Genomic DNA, 21,462 nt, shown 5'->3' on the forward strand with positions numbered 1-21,462 from the left:
CCATGTGGAAGCCTCAGAAGGAGATGCAGGCTGTACTAGCAAAGGGGAATCACTGTGGGCTGAAAGGAACCCCCCAAACCCTGTATCAAGGCGGCCCATCAGGGAAGGCTCAGGGTACAGGGAAGAAGAAGCCCTGTATCCTAGAATCAGGTAGGAGTCCTCTTCTCTCCTGACCCAACATAGTCATTGCCCATGTATCAGTGAGTCATGGGTGGTACTGGGGCCGAGTAAATCAGTGATGCAGCCCCCCCAGGGGGGGCATGGCCCTAGCATTGCCACGGCTATAGAAGGGCATCTCTGAGCAGAAACCAAGGAGATTGCTCAACCGCTATCGTCACAGGGCTCCCCAGCCCTGGCCCACAGCCAACAGTGGCAGTAATGTTGCTAGGTAACCGTGAGGAGTCAAGGTGAGTGTGGTGGCACATGCCTGTCCTTCCAACACTCTGGAAACGGAGACAGGGGGATCCTGAGTTTGAGGCCCCCACACAGTGAGAGACCCTTCACCGTAACAATTCTAAATAGGTGGAGAACTGAATCCAGAGCTGGGGGTGTCATGCAGTTACTAGAGTGTTTGCCAAGCACGCATAAAGCATTTGGTTTGGGACCCACAAGGAGGGTGTGGTGACGCAGGCCTGCAATCCCAGCACTTGGGAGGGGAGGCAGGAGCATCACAAGTTCAAGGTCATCCTCAGCTACAAAGAAAGCTCAAGGCCAGCCTGGGCTATGGGAAATTCTTTCTCAAAAAAACAGTAAGAAAAAGCACTGGACCCATACACAGACACACGGGCAACAGAGGAAACGTGAGCAGACTGTTGGAGTCAGTCAGTGTCAGTGTGCCGCTTGATCTTGTCCTAGGGTTGGACAAGGTGTCACCTCCGGAACAAAAAGGGCAGAGGGGCCCACAGGTTCTCTGTGTGGTTTCTTAAAACTGTGTGGAATCTACAATGACATCAAGATAAGGACTTAGGGGAAATGTGCACACCATCACCCAGGTCCAGGGCGTCAGCCTAATCGGCCTGGGGTGGGTGTGGCCTTGAAGTAGAACTTGAGCTGAGAGTCACTGTCCACTTTGGCTGCAGAGTGACCATGGCCTTGCTCAGGCCAACCTGGGCATGCTGGGTTCTTCTGGGTCTGGTATTCCAATCTTCTGTCACTTTCTCTGCCATCTTTCTCCTAGAGAGGAGTCAAGATTGGACATCCTGCAGAGCCCCAGGGGCCCCTGGGTCTCTGGTTTCCCAGCCACTGCAGGCACTATGGCTGTCTCCAAGGAGGCTGTCAAGAGTCCCGCTCAGGCAAGGCCTGACTCCTGGGCTAGCCTGTAAAACAGGCCTTGCTGGGCCAGCAGCTGGGCTGGACTGCCGCTCTCGGCCACCTGGCCCTCATCCATGACCAGAACCCTGCAAAGAGGACAAGGAGCAGTTCTTGTGACAGTAGCTGAGGCCCTCGTCAGCTGAGAACCCTTCTCCACTTTGAATTCACTCCCCAGAAGTCTTGACTTTCCAAGCTGTTTCCTGACCCTCCCAGGTCCCTGGGTGCACACACAGTTCCTGGGCCCAATGCCTTTCCCTGGGGACTTGATCATGCCCTGCCCCGGGACAGTGGGCCCTTCGTGGTCCATCTCAGGACACTTGCAGATGAACACACTGTATAACTTCCTGTGCCTCCCAGGCCCTGTGCGTCACTGAGGGGCGCCTTACCTGGCACAGTCCATCACAGAGCGCAGGCGGTGAGCAATGAGCAGTACTGTGCACTGAGCAAACCAGCGCTCAAGGGCTGCCTGCATCTGCGTCTCCGTCCCTGGGTCCACGGAGGCGGTGGCCTCATCCAGGATGAGGATCTGGGTTTTCCGGAGAAGAGCACGTGCCAGGCAGAGGAGCTGTTTCTGACCCACGCTGTGAATGAGCTGCATGGTTAGGCTAGGTAGGTGTCATCAGTTAGAGTAGGCCTGTCTACAGCAGGCCCTGGGGACAGCAGCTGACACTGTCTGTATGTGTTGTTCCCACCACGAGGGCCAAAGTCTACAGGGTTTGGGGCAATTCCGGTTCTGCTGTCTTGGCGTAGGCCGACTGTGCACAAGTCATTCACACCTTCTGTGCCTTGGTCTCTCTACCTGTGAAAGCCTGTTTTCTTTCTTTTTTTCCTGCATGTGCATTGTGGGGACATGTGGGCACTTGTGGGGACACACATCTGCAGGTGCATGTGTGTGCACATGTGTGTGGAGGCCAGAGGCTGGCATCAGGTGACATCCTCAGTTACTCTCCACCTTAGCAACAGAAGTGGAGTGTTTCCCTGGACCCAGCCTGGGCTGTCTCAGCTAGCGTGGCTAGCCAGCTTGTCCTGGGGATCTCTTGTCTCTGCCTTCTGAGCACTGATATTATAGGCTAAGCCCACCTAGCATTTGCATGGGTTCAGGGGATCCGAACTCTGGTCCTCGTACTTGTCCATGGAGCATCTATCTCCCCAGCCCCCATAATGAGTATTTGAGTAGATACCAGCCACAGAAGGTGGCTATTGACTCTTTTTTGTTTTATTTGTTTGAAACAGGGTCTTATTATGTAGCCCTGGCTGGCCTGGAACTCACTATGTAGACCAGGCCTCACGCTCACAGGGATATGCCTGCCTCTGCCTCCTGAATCCTGGGATTAAAGGTGTGGAACACAGTCTTACTTGGTTTCGGTTTTTTGAGACAGTCTCTCACTATGTAGCCCAGGCTGCCCTCAACCTTGAACTCTTCTTGTTGCAGCCTCGTGAGTGCTGGGATCCCAAGCCCGCACCTCCAGGACCAGCTGTGCACAACTGTGCTTCACGCTGCTAAGCTGCACATTCAGGAAAGGCCAGGGCTGGACAGCAGCGCTGGAGTACTTCCTCAGCATGCACAAGGCCCTAGTGAAGGCCGGGCACTGAAAAAAAGCACGACGCATCTCCCCAGCCCGTTTATGTTACGAGTGTTTCATCCTTAAAATACTTTAGCAAAAGGCATTACTGGAGAGATGGCTCAGTCAGGAAAACGCCTGCTGGGCAAACACGAAGACCTGAGTTCAGATCCCCGGAACCCTCCTAAAAGCTGGGCGCAATGGCATGGATCTGTAATCCCAGCTCCAGGAAGGCAGAGACAAGAGGATCCCTGGGAGCCTATTGGACAACCAGCCTAGGAGAATCAGCGAGCTACAGGCTCAGTGAGAGACTCTGTCTCAAAAAATAAGGTGGAGAGTGATGGAGGAGGACACCCAAGGTGGACCTGGCCTCCACACACACACACATTTTAGGGAAAGAACACACACTCTCACTTAGCTGCAATGAATCTGAGATCAGTGTCAAACATCAAGCACGATGTTTCTGCAGCAAAATAAATACTGAGTGGGACAGAGTCTAGGCTGGGCTTTGCCATGGGAAAAGGAACACAGCACAGAGAGAGAGAGAGAGAGAGAGAGAGAGAGAGAGAGAGAGAGAGAGAGAGAGAGAGAGATCGATCCTGTGGCTTGGGACTGCAGGGAAGGACTGGGACCTGTATTAGTAGATGGGGATGGGTGTGTGGGGGGGGGTAGGGGTGGGTGGGCTGGGTGGGGGGTAGGGTGGGGGGGGATGGGTGGTGTTAAGAGAGTATGCTCAGAGTCTCAGATGCTCAGAGCCCAGACTGCCCCTGCCCTTGCCCGCCTCGCTCTGACCCTGCCACTGGCGGATGGCCATACCTCAGGTCATCTCCCTGGCCTGCACACTCGTACTGCAGCTGGCCGGGCAGGCCGGCCACAAAGGCCTTGAGCTGCACCGTCTCCAGCGCCGCCCAAATGCCTTCATCTGTGTGCTCCTGAAGCAGGTCCAGGTTCATCCGCAGAGAGCCTGGGAACAGGACAGGGTCCTGGCCAGAGGGACACTGGGTCAGAGCAGGGCCATGCCGTAGCTCGCTCCTCTGCCTCCCCTTTCCCATGGTCCTAGACCTCACCTGAGGGATGATGGTGATCCGGGACCGCAGCGTGTGCAGTCCCACATGGGCGATGGGGACTCCGTCGATCCAGATGTCACCCTCAGCGGCCTCCTGAAGCCGCAGCAGACCCCAAGCCAGGGAGGACTTCCCGGCCCCTGTCCTGCCCACGATGCCCACCTGCCAGGTAACGAAAGAGTGAGGCCCACACCAAGCAGGTCTGCCCCAGCCCTGGGGTTCGTGGATACCTATTTGCTATTTGAAAGGTTTTTTTTTCCTGCACAAGACTTGTCTCTGCTGACCCTCCGCTGAGCATGCCCCTTCAACACATCCTTCCATTCCACCTTCCATCTGTGCTCGCTCTAGCTCCTCCTCCTCCCGACATTTCTGCCCCTTGCCTTTCCTCTATGTCCTAGCCACCTCCATCACTTCCCATCCCTCCAGGTGAGCCCTCCCAGTTCCCAGAATCCTCTTCTACATCCTGTCCTACCTGTGTCTTCTCCTTCCAGTCCTTATTCTCTCTTCTACCCACTGATCAGTTCATCCATCTTTTCTTTAATTCACCCCACCCAGTCTCATCCTTCCCCACACTTCATCCTCTGTTCCTTAGCCATCCTTCCAGGCAGCCCAACACGCCCCTCATTCAGGGACGTCAAGGTTTATAGGAAGCCACCCCCAGAGGCAGATCAGGGCCTGGGAGATGGAAGCCAAGAGCTGGGCAGGGTCTCAGACGTGGAGACTGGTGCCCACACAATGCAGTGGGAGGGCTGCTCACCTTCTCTCCTGCGTGGATCTTCAGGGTCACGCCCTGCACAGCCAGCGGCAGCTCTGGTCGGTATCTGAGCCCAAAGTCCCGGAACTCAATCTGTCCCCCGCTAGGCCAAAGAGGTCGGGCTGCACAGGTGGTCAGCCTCCAGGGAGCCTGGGGCAGGGGGCAGGTTGGGTACAGGTCAGAGGAGCTGTCCTCAAGCTCTGCATGGGTGCCTGCCCCCCAGACCTCAGCTTCCCACGTAACACACTACACTCTTCATTTGGAAATCGCTCCAGCTCATTCTAGCAGCGTTTCATTGTTTTAGAACAAGGTCTCAGTATATAGTCAAGGCTAGCCTCTAACATGCTACATAGCCAAGGCTGGCCTCTAACATGCTACATAGCCAAGGCTAGCTTCTAACTTTCCTGTAACCCAGACTAGCCTCCAACTCACTATTTAGACCAGGCTGGCCTCCAAATCACTATTTATCCCAGGCTATACTCCAACTCTCTATGTAGTCCAGAATAGCCTCTACCTTTTTATGTAGCTCAGGCTAGGCTCCTGCTTGCTTTATATAGCCAAGATTGGCTTCTAACTTACTATGTAGCCCAGGCTAGCCCCTAACCTACTATGTAGCCCAGGGTAACTTCAAATTTTCTACCCAGAGTACCTTCTCACCGTGGAGCTCAGAGTAGCCTTAAACTCACTACCCAGACCAGGATAGCTTCCACCTAGCAGTAATCCTCCTGCCTCAATTTCCTGAGTGCTGAGGTTTATTTGTGAGCTGCTGCACCCAGCTTGACGCCACGTCGTTCACCTTGCTGCTCTGTTCCTGACGTGTCATGTGCCACCGGTCTGCCCTGGGCACACGGCAGCTGTGTGGCTGTTCTGTCCCTGGCTTGCTGTATGTTAATATGTCACCCCAGCGCCACTGGCCTGGGTGGCAGTCTGGGCCCTGTCCTGTGCCCTGCTGCGTGGCTGGAGCCCGGCTGCCACCTTAGTGTCATCCCTAGGCTGGGGCAGTGCCCTTCCTGCCGCTGCAGTGTGACAGTCACTCTTGCTTGGCATTGGAGGAGTGGCCTGGCCGCTCCAGCAAGAGAGCAGAGCTTTACACTCTTGGCTCTCGCCGTCACCCCGGCTGTGACTCCAGCCCACAGGGATGGGGATGCTGCTCTGTGGGAAAGGAATGGGCCGGCGCCACCCTGGACCCACCGTCCCCCATCCCGTCTCCCTTTTATCACCTCTTTGGGGATGTGAGCGTAGTCCTGCACACGCTCCACCGCCACCATGCTGTTCTCCAGATCCGTCCAGCTGCGGACCACCCACTGCAGGGTCTGTGTCACCTGGTTTGAGAAGACACCTCAGAGGGGCTCCTCCCCAGACACGTGCCGGGGAAGGCAAAGAAAGACGGGCTGTAGGGACAGGGACGTTGAGGACCTGGGCCTCAGGGGTGGGACTTGGCTTCGGCCAGTAAGGCAGCGAAGAGAGCAAGCGGGTGGCACTCTCCCAAACCTACTGGCCCAAAACAGAGAGGCAGGACCAGAGAGGGTGCCTAGCCTTTCCGGGACACACAGAGACCTGGTCTGTGGGTTCCATTCAGGTAGCTTCCACAGTGGGGCTAGGCCTCCCCTGGTTCCCATCCCACAGAGCCTTCAGGTGCCTGCCAGGACCCAGGAGCAGTTCCACGGCGGCCCTGCTTTCCTTCTCTCTCCCTCTTCTGGCTCACCCTCTCCAGCTGTGCCTGCCTGCCACATCCCCCCACGGCCTTTCCTGCTGCTGCTGATTCTGCCCAGGGCGCTGACCCCAAAGGAGATGATCAGCAATGTATGAAGAACCTCTTCAACTGATGCTGCTGTGTGGATGAGACAGTGTGTGCGTGTGTAAGAGTGTGCAAGATACAGTGTAAGACTGTGTATAAGAGAATGTGTGTGTAAGAGTGTAAGTGTGTGCAAGAGTGTGCAAGATACAGTGTAAGACTGTGTATAAGAGAGAGAATTGTGTGTGAGAGTGTGTGTGTAAGAGTGTGCAAGATACAGTGTAAGCGAGGTGAGAATGTGTGAGTGAGAGTGTGTGTAAGTGTAAGATGGTATGTGTAAGAGAGTATGTGTATGTGTGAGTGTGTAAGAAAGTATGCAAGAAAGTGTAAGAGTATGTATATGAGAGAGGAGAGAATGTGTAAGAGTGTGTGTGTGTGTAAGAAAGAGTATGTAAGAGTGTGTATGTATATGTGAGAGAGTGTATGTGAGTGTGTGTGTTTGTGGACGTAGATATTCTAACCCAACACTGCATTATTATTATCAAGTGCTAACAACAAACACTCCACTGGAAACCCGCTCTCAGCATTCTTCGCCTGTCTCAGCTAATCAGAAGCGGCAGAGTGCTGGCCCATTACTTGGATGAGCACACAGAGGGTCTTGAGCCACTTGCTTGAGGGCACACAAGGTTCCCCGTGAACCGTACTTCCCCAGTGCTGGGCAGTGGAGACTCAGAGCCCTTGGAAATACTCCAGCAGGAGTCCATCTGTTTCTGTTCTGCCGCACCTCCAGCCAGGGGTGGGGTGCTGGAGTACCTGGAGGGCAGCGGAGACTGAGAAGCCCACGAGGCCGGCGCTCAGGTGAGCCTTGCTCAGCACAGCGCACATAGTGGCCACGAACACCAGGCCGTTCCCCAAGAGCTCCAGGTTGGCAGCCAACCACCTGTAAAGGGAAGCAGGGCTCAGCAGGACCAGCAGGACCAGCAGGACCCACTTCTCGGTCATGGTAAATGCTCAGCACCCAGCGGGGGGCCCACAGGGGGACCTAACTGCAAGAGGAGAGGTAACGCTCTTCTGTCTTGCCTAATACCCAGATGAGGGCCTGGAACATGCCGGGTTCCACAGAGCTTCCTGTTTTGGAGATGTGTATTTTCTAGCCTGTCCCCTCCCTGGTGGGTATGTGGCTACATGTACACATGTGTGTGCAAGCCAGAGGACAATCTCAACTGTCATTTATTGTTTTACCTCTGGCTGCACCTTAATCCACTGCTACTTCAGCCAGCAGCTGAGACTCCGTGGTCACTGGCCTGCTTCTGTGTCAGTGGCCCGGCCACTCAGGCCGCAGCCTGGTGGGGAATCTGTTCCCGCAGGCACGGGCTCTGCCTCTGCTAAAGGTAGCTTTAACTAAATCTCCATCATTCTATTTATAAATAAAACTTGAGAGTCAAAGGCTGGGGTGAAAACCTGCTAGCTCAGAGGCTGAATAGCAACCAGCTAAACTTTTCTCCCAAAGAGAGCATCCTTCCACTCGGCCAAACAAAACAGCCTCACCACTCCAACCCCCCCCCCCTACTTCTGGTGTCTCTCTCTCTTCCAGATGCCCTGGGATGCTCTTTGGTCACTGTCTGTCAACCAGTCCATAACTCAGCCTCCTGGCACAAGGTTAATTTTGTTTATTCATCTAACGGATAATGAACATGTATTCAGAGTCCGGCGTGCTCAAGGAGTTCAGGACCTAGACTGAACAAGTACCGATCATGTCACTGGGAGCCTCACATGTGATGCCTGGTCCTCCTGCTGCAAGGGAGAAGATACTGTTTCCATTTGACAGCTGGGGAAACTGAGGCTCAAGAAGGGCTGGAACAGTACCAGGCATGGGATCAGCATGTTACAAGTACTCCCTGTAACTATTTAATCCGTAGAGCCACTTTGAGTATGACAGCAGTTGAAAAAAAATGAGGCTCAGAGAGGTCATGTAACTTGTCCAGGGTCTAACAGCTTGAAAATGGCAGAGTAGGAAGTTGAACCCACGTCTTGCTCTTGCTTAGTCCCCAAGGGAGATTAAGGATGCTTGACATCAGTTGCCTTGTCGCCAAGAAAACAGAGGTTGGTACTATGGTCTGGCAACCACACTTCTCTCTGTACCTTCAGTCCACTGGATGTCAGGGACTCTGGCTGTTCTGTGCATCCAGATGCTCTGAGTGGGACTCAGCCTCAGACTGTCCCCAGCTCAACTCTTGGGGGGAGGGGAGCCAGGTCTACTCTGGTCCCGGGCTCTTCCTACCTGTCAGCCACCAGTCGTGGGAAACTGACCCTCTGGTTCTCATCCATAAGGGCGTCATGCTGCGCCGTGAAGGGTCCCTGGGCCCGGAAGGCCCTGACCACCAGACTGCCCTGGAAGGTCTCCGCCATATGGGAACACACAGCCGAGTAGCTGGCCGACTCCAGGCGTCTCAGCTGGCAAGAAGTGGCCACATAGAGGCTCTGTGGTGGGAGAGGGGAGGAGGGACAGAGACAAAGAGGGAGCACTCAGAGAACAAGGCGCAAGTGTCCTCTGCTGTCAGCCTGCTTGGCCCGCCAGCTTGGTGGTGAGGCAGAGCAGAGGTCAACTGAGGTGAGTCCACTTGTCCCCTGGCAAACGTGTGTATAAACTGAGGTCTGGCTGAGCTGCTCTGAGCCTCTCAGCAACCGGCAGGCAGATGTTCTGTGCCGTCCAGACTGCCAAGGCTGTGGTGCCCACTCGGGCAGCAAAGCTCTGGAGCCGGGCTCCTGGCTCAGGTTCTGATCTTGGCGTTAGGCCAACTTCAGAGGGCCTCTGGCCCTGGCAAAGGAAAGCAGACATCTTAACACAACATAATCGGCCCCCTGCAGTACTGTGCCTGGCAGTGTGCAAACGGCAGACGTGAGGCCGGAAGTTGGACGTGAGGAACTCTAGGGAGTGACTGAGAGAAGACAGGGACAGCTGTGGGTTCTACAGGGCGGGGCAGGGCTTCTAGCCCCCCCCCCCTTCCATGCAGACCCTCTCCCACCAAGCCTTGCCCAGAGGCAGGGGACTGACAGAGGAGACCTCAGCTCAACCTGGGCTCTGACCTCGCCATACCTGAAACCCGGCGTAGAGGAGCACGAGCGGCAGGATGGCCACAATGGCCAGAGGCGTGGCCATCGACACTGCCAGGCTGACCTCCAGGAGGCCGAAGGCATAGGTCAGCAGGGACCTCAGCTTGTCCGGGATGTCCACGTCCACCGTGTCCGTCTCCTTGGAGAAGCGGTTCAGCAGTCTCCCGACAGGTGTGCTCTCGAAGAAGCCGATGGGAGAGCGAGCTACATCCCACAGGAGGCTCCGGAAAAGCAGGCCTGAGGCCCGAGCGCCACCCAGGAACACCGCAGCCATGGAAGCAAAGAGTCCGATGGCTGCGGAGGGGGGGTTGGAGTGGAGCCTGATGCTGGGCTGCGGCAGGTCTCCCAGCACCCCGTGACCACCGGTGACCACCGTAGGATGTGACAGACCCACTGCTGGGTGTGTGTGTGTGTGTGTGTGTGTGTGTGTGTGTGTGTGTGTGTGTGTGTGTGTGTGAAGAGTGTCTCCCCAAACTCATGCCCACCCCAACCTCCAAATGAAACCTTATTTAGAAATACGAGTTTCATAGGTACAAAAAAAGCATATGGGTCGGGTGAACCGTGGAGCACGCCTTTAATCCCAGCACACGGGATGCAAAGCCAGGCGGATCTCTGTGAGTTCGAGGCCAGCCTGATCTACAGACCGAGATCCAGGACAGGCACCAAAACTACACAGAGAAACCCTGTCTCCAAAAACAAAAACAACAACAACAAAGAATATTCTAGATTTTGGGTGGGGACTACACCTGTATCCTTCTAAAAGCTGGGCACAGACAGGAGGCAGATGCGCAGACACAGAGACTGCAGTGGCCACAGCTAAGGGGAACGAGGGGTGCAGAAGCCACCACAAACGGGGAAGCCGTGGCAAGGAAAGGTCCTGCCAAGGGGACACTACTGTCAACCACGGTCCCACAGTACAGTGTAGGCAGTCACATGACCCAGCTAGCCAATCAGAGCACACCAGCGATGGGGGGGCCCACTGTGATTGGCTCATGATGGCCGCCTAACTGGTAAAGGGCCAGTCAGAACCTTCCCTGGTGGGTGAAGCCTGAACTAGAGCAAAGTGCCGTGTATTGGGGATATTGGGGTGGCCTGCTGAAAGCATGGTGGTCTCTCCAGTCTCCTCCAGGAACCAGTTCCTCTGGTGGTTGGGTTTAAGATATTGCGGGGAAAATCTGTTTCTGTGACTCTAGAGACTGTCCAGTTCACAGATATGTTTTGTTTCTTTTGAGATGGGGGTGGGGGGGTGTCTCACGTAGCCCAAGCTAGCCTTGAACTTGTAATGTAGCAGAGGATAACTTTGAGCTCCTGATTCCCCTGCCTCCACCTCCAGAGTGCCGAGACTTCAGGGGTGTGCCACCACCCCAGCCTAGCTCGAGGTAACCAGCATGCAGCTGTGTGCCACCCAATGGGAGTTCAAGTCCATTCCAGCTTGGCTGACTGGGTCACTGTAGTGGATTAAGTAACCATCTGTGTTCAATCAGCTTTTCCCAGCTAAGGCAGCCAGGTCTGCAAACTACCAGGGTCCCTGAGGTCAGGGAGGCTCATGGCATCTTGCTGATGTGGCTATAGTCGTAGCGAATCAGGCTGACGGTGCCTTTTGTTTGCGGTGCTGGACCCAGGGCCTCACACATCTAGGCAAGCATTCTACACTAAGCTACATCCTCAGATCCCCCCTTTTACTTAAAAAATTATGTTTTTAAAATAAAGAAAGTCCTTTAAGTAAGTGTGTGTGTCCGTGCCACAGCATGTCTGGAGAAGTCAGGAGACAACCTGTGGGAGTCTGGTCTCTCTTACCACACGGCTCCCAAGAGTTAAACTCAGGTCAACAGGTTTTGGTGACAGGTGCCTTACACGGAACCTTCTCCCCAGTCTGCTTTAACTGATTTTCAGATGGTACCTCACTAAGTTACCTGGGCTCTCCTTGAGCCCAGGGTGGTCATAAACTTGCAACCGTTCAATTCTTCAGCCTCCCGAGTAGCTGGGGTCACAGGCACGCGCCACTATCTCTGGAGAACTTGAAGAACTTTGATGATGGGCCCAAACCCACATGTTCAGCGGCATTTCCCTTTCACTGTGGCCATATTTGAAATGTAGGGGAGTCGGGGCTAAAGACAGTGGGGAGGCTGACCTAGGGCGGATGAGGCTGTACAAGGGCGCCACAGATGATCTGGGCAGGGACACGAATGCTCAGGAGCCTGAGTGTGGAGGTGGTGAGGACATCTCCATAAACCACAGAAGAGTGCCACTCCACATCAAGTCACGGGACTGGCCTAGTCAGCATCCCTGATGTGATATGGCAATATCACTTTGCAGCCTGGTGTCCTTGGCAGAGGGCACTTGGGAGCCCTTTGCAATCACTTCAGGAATTATTGTTATTTTAATAGAAGCGGTTGAGTGTGGTGGTACACACCTGCGATCCCAGGACTTGGGAGATAAGTCGGGGGATCTTGAGTTTGAGGTCAGCCTGGACTCTGAGGAAAGACTGCCTTGAATGAACAATCACTTAAGTTGGGCTGGGGAGAAGGCTCAGCAGGAGGACTTGCTGCAGGGCTAATGGCCTAAGCATCCCCACCCTGGGATCTGCACAGGAGAAGGAGAAAACTCACTCCTGCAGGTGTGATCACACGTGTGCTGTGGTGTCCATGCACACACCAAAATAAGTAAATAAACAAATATTATATTAAACACAGGGTTTCTCTGTGTAGCTTTGCACCTTTCCTGGAACTGACTTGGTAGCCCAGGCTGGCCTCGAACTCACAGAGATCTGCCTGCCTCTGCCTCCTGAGTGCTGGGAGTAAAGGCGTGCACCACCTCTGCCCGGCTAAACAAATGTTTTCTAAAAGTAACCGAGAGAGAGAGAGAGAGAGAGAGAGAGAGAGAGAGAGAGAGAGAGAGAGAATGGGGGCAGTGAAAGAGGAAGTAGAGTGCATTGGGGAGGGGGTGTGGCCTGGGCTGAGGTCTAAGTCTGGCTTTGTCTGGAGGTTTGGGGCGAGAGACTGAGGTTATTAGCTAACTTCACCGATACCTTCTTAGCAGGAAGGAACTGTCCTCAGGCCCTCATTCCCTCCAGGCTACCTTAAGGACCTAGGGATGGTTGGTCCTAGGATGTTCTGGGCAGACATTCAAGGACAGGAGGGGGTTGGGCGGGAGGCAGAGCTTGAGCTCCCTGACACAGGTTACCTTGGAGACAGCCAAGGAGTCCAAAGACCCAGCCACGCAGGGCTGCGTGCATCTGCCGTCCATCCACGACCGGGTCGTCGGCCCAGAGGCTCAGCCAGTAGCCCTGGCAGAAGGATGCCACTTGCTGGCAGAGGAAGAGGAACAGGGTGTAGGTGCAGAGGGGTGTGCCCACTGCCTGCAGGTAGCTCAGGTATGTGGCGGCCTTCACCTGTAAGACATGTCGAGGAAGGGTGACAGAGAAGGGGGTCAGAGGAGAGTGAGTTGGGTCTAGGTTAGATCAAATTCCCAAAGGCATCATTAGCAGAGCCTCACTGGGCACATCTTCTCCCCTACAGATCCCTGCCTCAGGATCCTTCTGCTAGAGACCCATGGAGGTCATAGGAAGCTGTAGCTACCAGTTGATCTGGGTGAGCAGGTGAAGAAAGAACAGGTGAGGGGACCCACACATGGGTTAAGGACAAAGGCAAGGCGGTATGGAAGAAGAGAAATGGTACTATGTAGTTCAGATTTGGGCTTCCCTAGACTGGAGTGTTGGTCTGGAAGGTCAACTCTATACACCCTGGCTCCTTCATCTTTAAAATGAGGCTGTTACCGCCAGGAGGTGGTGGTGCACACCTTTAATCCCAGCACTCAGAAGGCAGAGTCAGGTGGATCTCTGTGAGTTCGAGGCCAGCCTGGTCTACAGAGTGAGTTCGGGGCAGCCAGGGCTGCACAGAGAAACCCTATCTCAAAAAATCAAAAAAAAAAAAAAAAAAAAAAAACAGAAAGAGAGAGAGAGAGAATAAAAGAGGCTATTGCCATCTAGCTTTCCGGGGAAGTAGGGGGTGAAGTGGGAGATTGTAAGGATTAAGAAACAGGAAGGTTAGAAGCCCATTCGGCCCATAGTAGGTGCTGAGAAAGGTGTGTGCCTTCCCCAGGTTGAAGCAGGAGCTCTGGTGGTTACCCGGCCAGGCTGCACGCTGTCCTCGCCTGCTGTCAATCCTGTTCCCTTAGGGTCACCCAGAGAAGGCTCCGTCTGTGCCTCTGAAGTGGTGCTGTCCTTCACAGGGGCTGACTCGATGGGCCTGCGCCTGCCATTTAGAGGAAATCAAAACACGTTATTGTATCTTCCTGTGGGGGACCATGAGCTTCTTCAGGTGGCAGCCTATGAGCTCTGTAGTATTCTTCCTAGCTCTTCATTCATTCACTCAGGAAGGAGGGAGGGAGGTATGCAGTCATGGAGGTGTGGGTGGATAGATACATGGATGGATACATGGGTGGATACATGGATGGATACATGGGAGGATACATGAATGGATACATGGGTGGATACATGGATAGATACATGGGTGGATACATGGATGGATACATGGGTGGATACATGGGTGGATACATGGGTGGATACATGAATGGATACATGGGTGGATACATGGATGGATACATGGGTGGATACATGGATGGATACATGGGTGGATACATGGATAGATACATGGGTGGATACATGGATGGATACATGGATAGATACATGGGTGGATACATGGGTGGATACATGGATGGATACATGGATAGATACATGGGTGGATACATGGGTGGATACATGGATGGATACATGGATAGATACATGGGTGGACACATGATCTAGGTACCATACTTCCTTCCTACATGGTACCCAGCTCCGTCACTCTAGAGTCAAAAAAGCCTGTCCCCTGATGCCATTTTGTGAAATGAACGGTCGTCCAGACAGGAAACTGTCTTCTGGTTTCACTTTGGACTAAGCTTTGTTCCAGCTGTTGACCCTCAGACTCATCAGTCCAGCTTGTCTGAATGTCAATTTTTCACATTTGTGATGCTAAAGATATCTATCTGTATTCCTGTTATCTCTGGAAGTTTGGACTGATTTAGCTGTTCTATGCCTCAGTTTCCCCAGCTAAAAATGGGAATATCTATCATTTAATACCTGTTTATTGTCTCCCTAGCATGATCATTTATATTCACCCATCCTTCCTTCTGTTCATCCACCCCTGCTTCTTTCCTCCCCTCCACCATCCACCTCAGCATCCTTCCATCTGTCCATTCATCCATGTACCTAACCATCCATCCTGTTCATTCGTGTATCTAACTATCATCCTCCTGTTCATCCGTGTATCTAACCATCCTCCTGTTCATCCGTGCATCTAACCATCCTCCTCCTGTTCATCCGTGTATCTAACCATCCTCCTGTTCATCCGTGTATCTAACCATCCTCCTGTTCATCCGTGTATCTAACCATCCATCCTCTTCATCCGCGTATCTAACCATCCTCCTGTTCATCCATGCCCCCTTTCATCTTCCCTTCCACAATTCGTTCATCCAACCATCCACTCTTTCATTCTCTTTTCATTCTACCCATCCATACACCCGTCAGTTCATGCTGAACATTTCCCCATCACACATCCATCTCTCCATGCATTCCCACATCTACATACGCACTTCTACCTGATCTTACTCAGGTTCCTGCGCATCACCCTGCGGCTCAGGAGCACTCTCAGGGTGGCCAGCCGGCATGATGTCAGAGGATCCGTCCCCATGTTGAGGAGCTTTCCTGGAAGCCAGCCTGCCCTGCTCTACTGACTGGCATTGACCCATTTGAAGTACTTGTCTTAGAACTGACCACGTGGCTTACCACTGTCAGTTAACTGATGGATCATTGGGGGTGAATGACTTATCCATCACTGAGCCCATAGGGCTCTTCAGCAGGCACCGCATATACGAGTTTGGCCGTCCTCTCTGCTGAGGCACGGTAGCCATAGCAGATCCTGTTTTGGCCTCAGCCTGGCCCTCCCTTGCTCAGCACCAGGGAACCCACCTCTCTGGTGTATGCTTTGGCCTCCCACTTCCAGGAAAGCCTCCAAGGTCATCACTGGTGGCCTCAGCGTGTGTACCTGCAAGGGTCAAGGATATGAGTGAAGGCGACACCAGCGATTCCAGATGTGGGCTCTGACACTCACTGCTGCGGTGCCTCCCCTCGGAACAAACAATTCCTAGCATGGTTCCTGCAGCTGCTCTAGCAACCTTTCTCTGCTCTCACCCTTTCCCCTGGGGTCACTCAGAAGCATCATTCATTCATCCTCATTCACCCATTCATTCGGAAAATACTGGCCACATGCTATGGATTTGGAAAAATAGCAAGTTGTCTCAGCATCCCCAACAGACTTGCTCAGGCAGTTCATTGTGCCTAGAATGTCCTGTCCTCACTAACTCACATGAAATCTCAAGTGCCAGATCCCCCAAGAATAATCTCCTATCTGATGTTTCCCAGGTTGGGCCAGAAATCTAAGCAGAAATATAATTGCTTATCCCCAGACCTGTGAACAAGAAGTAACTGTTATTACAAACCACTGGAATATGGGTGCTGTTTGTTATGCAGCATGGATGGTCACAGTAAAAGCTGTCCAATACAAATGTGCAAGCTCCGTGCTCAAGGTCCCATCTTCACGCTCAAAGGCAATAACACAGTGGGTCAACAGCTAAGTGTTGTGGTGGTTTAAATGAGAACGGCCTCCAGAGACTCGGCATTTGAATAGTTGGCCCCCAGCTGTTAGAACTATTTGGAAAGGATTGGGAAGTGTGGCCTTGTTGGAGGAGGTATGTCACTGAGGGCAGGCTTTGAGAATTTTCAGTTTGTCTGTCTCTGTCTGTCTTCCTGTCTCTATCTCGTGATTTATGTCTCAAAATGGAGCTTTTTTCAGCTATCATGCCTGCCTGCTGCCATGCTCTCTACCGCGATGGTCATGGACTCTAACCCTTGGAACTGTAAGCCTCAAATAAACTCTTTCTTCTGTAAGTTGCCTTGGTCCTGGTATCTTATCATAGCAACAGAAGTAACTAAGACAGTTTTTTTTGTATCTGTATGTATGTGTAGTCGTGTGTGTGTGTGTGTGTGTGTGTATACGTATGTGTGCATGCATGTGTATTTGTGTGTGCACACACGAGGAGGCTAGAGGACAATCTTGAGTGTCATCTTCAGGAATGTTGCCTACCTTGTTTTGTGAGACAGTCTCTTACTGGCCTAGAACTCACTAATTAGGCTAGGCTGACTGGGCAGCAAGTCCTACAGATCCTCCTGTCTCGGTCTCCCCAAAGCTGAGATTGCAGGTGTGTGCTACCATGCCCAGCATTTTACCGGGGTGTGGAGAATTAAACTTAGGTCCTTCTGCTTGCAAGGCAAACACTTGGCCAACTGAGCTATCTCCCCAGTCTATCACTTAGGGCCAATGCTGTGCAGATGTTTCTAGAAGAAGCAGAGCCCTAGACCACGGGTAACATTAAAGCATGGCTTGAGGACATGGGGAACATGAAGGACACCAATGGCCAACGAATTCAAAAGCATGTTCTCTGGCATCTAGTAGCTTGGCTTTGTGGCCCAGCACGGTTGCCTGTGAGTCAAGATGTAGGACTCTCAGCTCCTTCTCCAGCACCATGTCTGTCTGCATGCCACCATGTCCTACCATGATGGCAATGAACTAAACCTCTGAAAATGTGAGCCACACCAGTTAAATGTTTCCTTTTTAAGAGTTGTCATGGTCATGGTGTCTCTTCACAGCAATAGAAACCCTGACTAAGACAATGTTTATGGGCGATGTTACTTCGGGAAGTTTGTTATTTACCCTCTTGAGTGCAGAGGGACCCTAGGATCAAATGCTCCCTGAGGTGTCTTCATGGCATCTTTGAGCATAGACACTGGGTGGGACGCCCTGAATTCTACTCTGGGACCACAGACAGAGGCCTCAGTTTGCTCTGTACAAGAACAGTTGGGGTAGCCCCCACCTCAGAGGACTCTTATGAGGATCAAAAGAAATAAAGTACAGTTAGGGCTGAGGAAATGGCCAAGTCAGTCAAGTGCTTGTCCCACAGGTCTGAGGACCTGAGCTCCACCCCCAGAACCCACATAAAAAGCCAGGCAAGGTAGTGCATGCCGGCACCGGGAAGGTGGGGGCCAAGGGTCCCTAGAGCTCACTAGTCAGCCAGCCTAGCTGAATCACTGAGCCCTGGGTCCCAATAAGAGACCTTGGCTCTAAAAGCAAGGTGGACAACTCCAGAAAATGAAAGCTGAGATTGACCTCAGGCCTCCAACCACACATGCATGCACACTGGTGCATACATGTGCACCTACACACACAAACACACAAAGAGAACCAAAAGTATGAGGAGAGACACTGTGAGCCCCAGGCAACGTCCTTGGCTCTTCATCGGGGTGGGGTGGTCTGTCTGCAGGGCCAGCGGTTGCAGGCAGGCCCTCAAGATGGGTGTGGTCAGCATTCTCTACCTACATCAGTGGGACCCTTGCCGCCTTCTCCCAGAGCCGGGCACAGAGATTCAGTGATGCCCAGCCAATACCTCCTTCTCCTCCACCTGCCGGCTGTCTGGCTCCATCCAGAAGACCCACCAGGGCTCCGTTCCTGTGCAGAAGGTCCTGGTAAGAGCCCATCTCTGCGATGGTCCCATTGGCCAGCACCAGGATCTGGTCAGCCTGGGGCAGGACGTGCAGCGTGTTCGTCACCAGGATCCGAGTCTGGGCAGGGGAGGGGCAGAAGTGACATGTGCTGGAGTGTCCCCAGGTCAGAAAGGGGGGAAGGCGCCCCTTCCTGTGCACCTGCCCTTGTTCTGGAGAACACCATATCCAAAGAGAATAGTGGGGTATCTCCAATTGAGAAGATGTGGGTTAGAGTGAACCTTTGGGAGCCTCTCATTCTGATGGTGTTGTGGGGTGATCCGAGAAACCCACGTTAAGACCAAAATAGAACAAGTGGAAATACATTAAAAAATCTTTTTTAAGACAGGGTCTCATATATACCAGGCTAGCCTTGAACTTACTCTGTAGCCAAGTGTTCTCACTTCATTTCTGTTGCCATGACAAACGCCAGGACCAAAAGCTACTTAGGGAAGAAAGGTTTTATCTGGCTTACACTTCCAGGTCACAGTCCATCACTGAGGGATGTCAGGACGGAGCTCGAGGCAGGAGCCTCAAGGCAGGCCTACTTGTTCCTCCATGTGGTATTAGCTCCCATTAGGGAACTCACAACCCAGGAAGTACAGCAAGATCCACGAGGATGCTGCTTATCGGATGGCTCCCTCACAGCACCATGCTTGGCCAGCTTCACTGTACAGCCCAGGTCCACCTGCCTAGGGATAGCAGTGCTGGTGTCCACACTGGGCTGGGCCCTCCTCCATCAATTAACAGACACGCCCACAGGCCAATCTTACCTAGGAAATTCCTCAGTCAAGGCTTTCCTCTCAGATGACTGGGCTATGCTAAAAGTTAACAGTTAAAGCTGGCCAAGACCCAAGGATAACCTTGAATTTCTGACCATCCTGCGCTCATCTCACAAGGGGTAGTGTTACAGGCATGCACCGTGGCTACTCACGAAGTGTTGGGGGTGGAACTCAGGGCCTTGTGCGTGTAAAACCACCACTGAGCGGCACCCTGATAGGGGAATACATTACATGTAACACATCGAGCATCAGAGCTCAACCGTAAAGTGCTTCTCAGAGCTGGATTTTTCCTCCTCGAGATCACACAGCAGATGGAACCACGGTCCATGACCACCAACCAGCACTATGATAAAATATGGCTTCCCAGGAAAAGATCAAAATCTTTAAAAAAATAAATCTTAAAAAATTAAATGTGGCTGGAGAGATGGCTCAGTGGTTAAGAGCACTGACTGCCCTTCCAAAGGTCATGAGTTCAGTTCCCAGCAACCACATGGCGGCTCACAACCATCTGTAATGAGATCTGGTGCCCTCTTCTGGCCTGCAGGGACACATGCAGGCAGAATGCTGTATACATAATACATCTTAAAGAAAAAAAAAAAAAAAGGCCAAAAAAAATTAAATGTGGACCACTTTTAGATCATCATAAAATTGAAACATTATAAATAGTTTAACTACAAATCCCCTAAGAAAGAAGTAAGGGTAAGTCACTAGGATTTGAGGAGCTGTTTGTTACAAAGCATTGTTGTAGGAAAAGCTGATTGATACAAAGAAGATAACTGGACTCAAGAAGAGCTGATGAGGCAATGCTTGGTTAGGACAGAACTCTCAGGACTTTCCCAGCTTCACCCTGACACTCACTTACCGTACCCCGGAGCAGTCCACTGGGCCCGATGACCTGTTTGAAGACATGCTGGCTGACGTGGGCATCCAGGGCCGCCAGGGGGTCATCCAGCAAGTACACAGCAGCCTTTCTGTACACAGCCCGAGCCAAGCTCAGCCGTTGCTTCTGGCCCCCGGAAAGATTCATGCCCTGGGAACATGAGACAGGGACTCAAACACACATCTGCTGGTGACATCAGAATGACCAGGTGGTGGTGGTGGTGGTGGTGGTGGTGGTGGTGGCACACGCCTTCAATCCAAGCACTCTGGGTGGGGGCCAGAGGCAGGAGGATCTCTGTGAGTTCAAGGCTAGCCTGGCCTACAGAGCAAGTTCCAGGACAGCTAGGGCTACACAGAGAAACCCTGTTTTGAAAAACAAACAACAATAACAACAAAACCAGAGTGACATGGGTGAGGGACACACCTGCTCATTCAGTGTGGGGCAGCTCAAGGTGACTCTGTCCTTGGGTCACACTTGTCTCTAAACACTGAGCCAGGATCCTTGCTGGCCTGAGCCTGCTTCTCCCCTTCCCAGAGTCCCTTCTGCACTGTTCAGTCTCCTCTCTCTCTTCCAGGTTGACTCCATGCCTCTCTGCCCAGCCCTTTTCTCCATTGGCGACATGTTCCCGGAGGACGCCACTCGCTCCCTTGTCTAAATTTCTAGTCCTTATTTTCAGTCATTCACTTACTCAGCTAATGCTCACCCATGGTGACTCTACTTGGATGTACTTGGCTGTGGGGATCTAGCAGTGACAACCTGCTCTCCTGACCCTTTCATCTAATGAGCATGTGCTGGGAAAGGTGACAAGATCAGGCCTGTCCTCAAAGGTGACGCAGGGCATAAGCCCTGTGTGTTCCATGGAGACAGTGTTCACAGGCCCTGGAGTATGAGTGTGCTTGCTGGGGTCCCTGTAGCTGGAGAGAGCAGGAACATGCAAGTATGACAGGAGATGAGGTAGAGTGAGAAATGGGGTCACATGGGGGCTTTCTGGGGCTGGTCAAAACTTTGACTCTGACTCTGAGGGAACAGGAAACCCTGAGAGTTCTGAGAGGAGGGAGGGAGTGACTTGACTTGTTGGCACAGTGCTCTCTGTCTGCTGGGCTGGGATTGGTCTAAAGGGAGAAAGGATAGAAACTAGGGGCCTGAGCCAGTGGTGGCACATGCTCATCATCTCAGCACTCAAGAGGCTGAGGCAAGAGGATCACAAGTTCTGGACCCTGTCTGGAACAAAAATAAACAAGAGCCTGGAGCTCATAGTTGAAGCAGTTGCTCAGAATCTGCAAAGACCTTGGTTTGATCCCCAGCATTGATTCCCAGTTCCCTAACCTAGGGGTCAGCCCACATTTTCTAGGATGGGTCAGAGAATAGCTCTTGTAAAGTTTGAGGGCCATTTGATGTCTGTCCCAATTGCCCAACTCTGACCATTGAATGCAAAAGTAGACATAGACCATAAGCTGTGGATAGATGACTGTGTCCCAATAAAACTTTATTAATAAAAACAAGTAGTGGGCCAGTCCTTAGCAAATAGTTTTCTGATTCTATCTGTTCTATAGCTTCAGATGCTTGTGTCCTGTGTGGAGACCATCTGGCTTAGATTCTTTGGTGAGGCCAAGAAAGGGGAAGCAATT

The 21,462-nt window shown here is 52.6% G+C and overlaps 1 protein-coding gene across 4 annotated transcripts in view; it reads right to left on the reverse strand.

The window, feature by feature from the left end:
* Positions 1-716: 716 nt before the first annotated feature.
* Positions 717-21,462, reverse strand: part of Abcc6 (ATP binding cassette subfamily C member 6) — a 48,269-nt gene continuing 27,523 nt past the window's right edge. The window contains exons 18-31 of one of the 4 annotated variants that reach the window (XR_013041708.1): positions 19,817-19,984; positions 18,079-18,253; positions 15,548-15,623; positions 13,667-13,793; positions 12,724-12,931; positions 9,524-9,834; positions 8,708-8,907; positions 7,240-7,366; positions 5,912-6,013; positions 4,695-4,841; positions 3,941-4,099; positions 3,690-3,837; positions 1,698-1,892; positions 717-1,397 (exon numbers count right to left, since the gene is read on the reverse strand). Coding sequence is in view for 2 of the 4 variants with exons in the window: in XM_042276707.2 (XP_042132641.2) it covers positions 1,289-1,397; positions 1,698-1,892; positions 3,690-3,856; positions 3,941-4,099; positions 4,695-4,841; positions 5,912-6,013; positions 7,240-7,366; positions 8,708-8,907; positions 9,524-9,834; positions 12,724-12,931; positions 13,667-13,793; positions 15,548-15,623; positions 18,079-18,253; positions 19,817-19,984 (2,271 nt within the window). In the remaining 2 variants the exon portion in view is untranslated. Of the gene's footprint in view, positions 1,398-1,697; positions 1,893-3,689; positions 3,857-3,940; positions 4,100-4,694; positions 4,842-5,911; positions 6,014-7,239; positions 7,367-8,707; positions 8,908-9,523; positions 9,835-12,723; positions 12,932-13,666; positions 13,794-15,547; positions 15,624-18,078; positions 18,254-19,816; positions 19,985-21,462 lie in introns of all 4 variants that reach the window. The other 3 variants (XM_042276707.2, XM_076542729.1, XR_013041710.1) reach the window with 3 other exon arrangements.

This window comes from Peromyscus maniculatus, chromosome 1 (genome assembly GCF_049852395.1).
Source record: "Peromyscus maniculatus bairdii isolate BWxNUB_F1_BW_parent chromosome 1, HU_Pman_BW_mat_3.1, whole genome shotgun sequence".
NCBI lineage: Eukaryota > Metazoa > Chordata > Mammalia > Rodentia > Cricetidae > Peromyscus > Peromyscus maniculatus.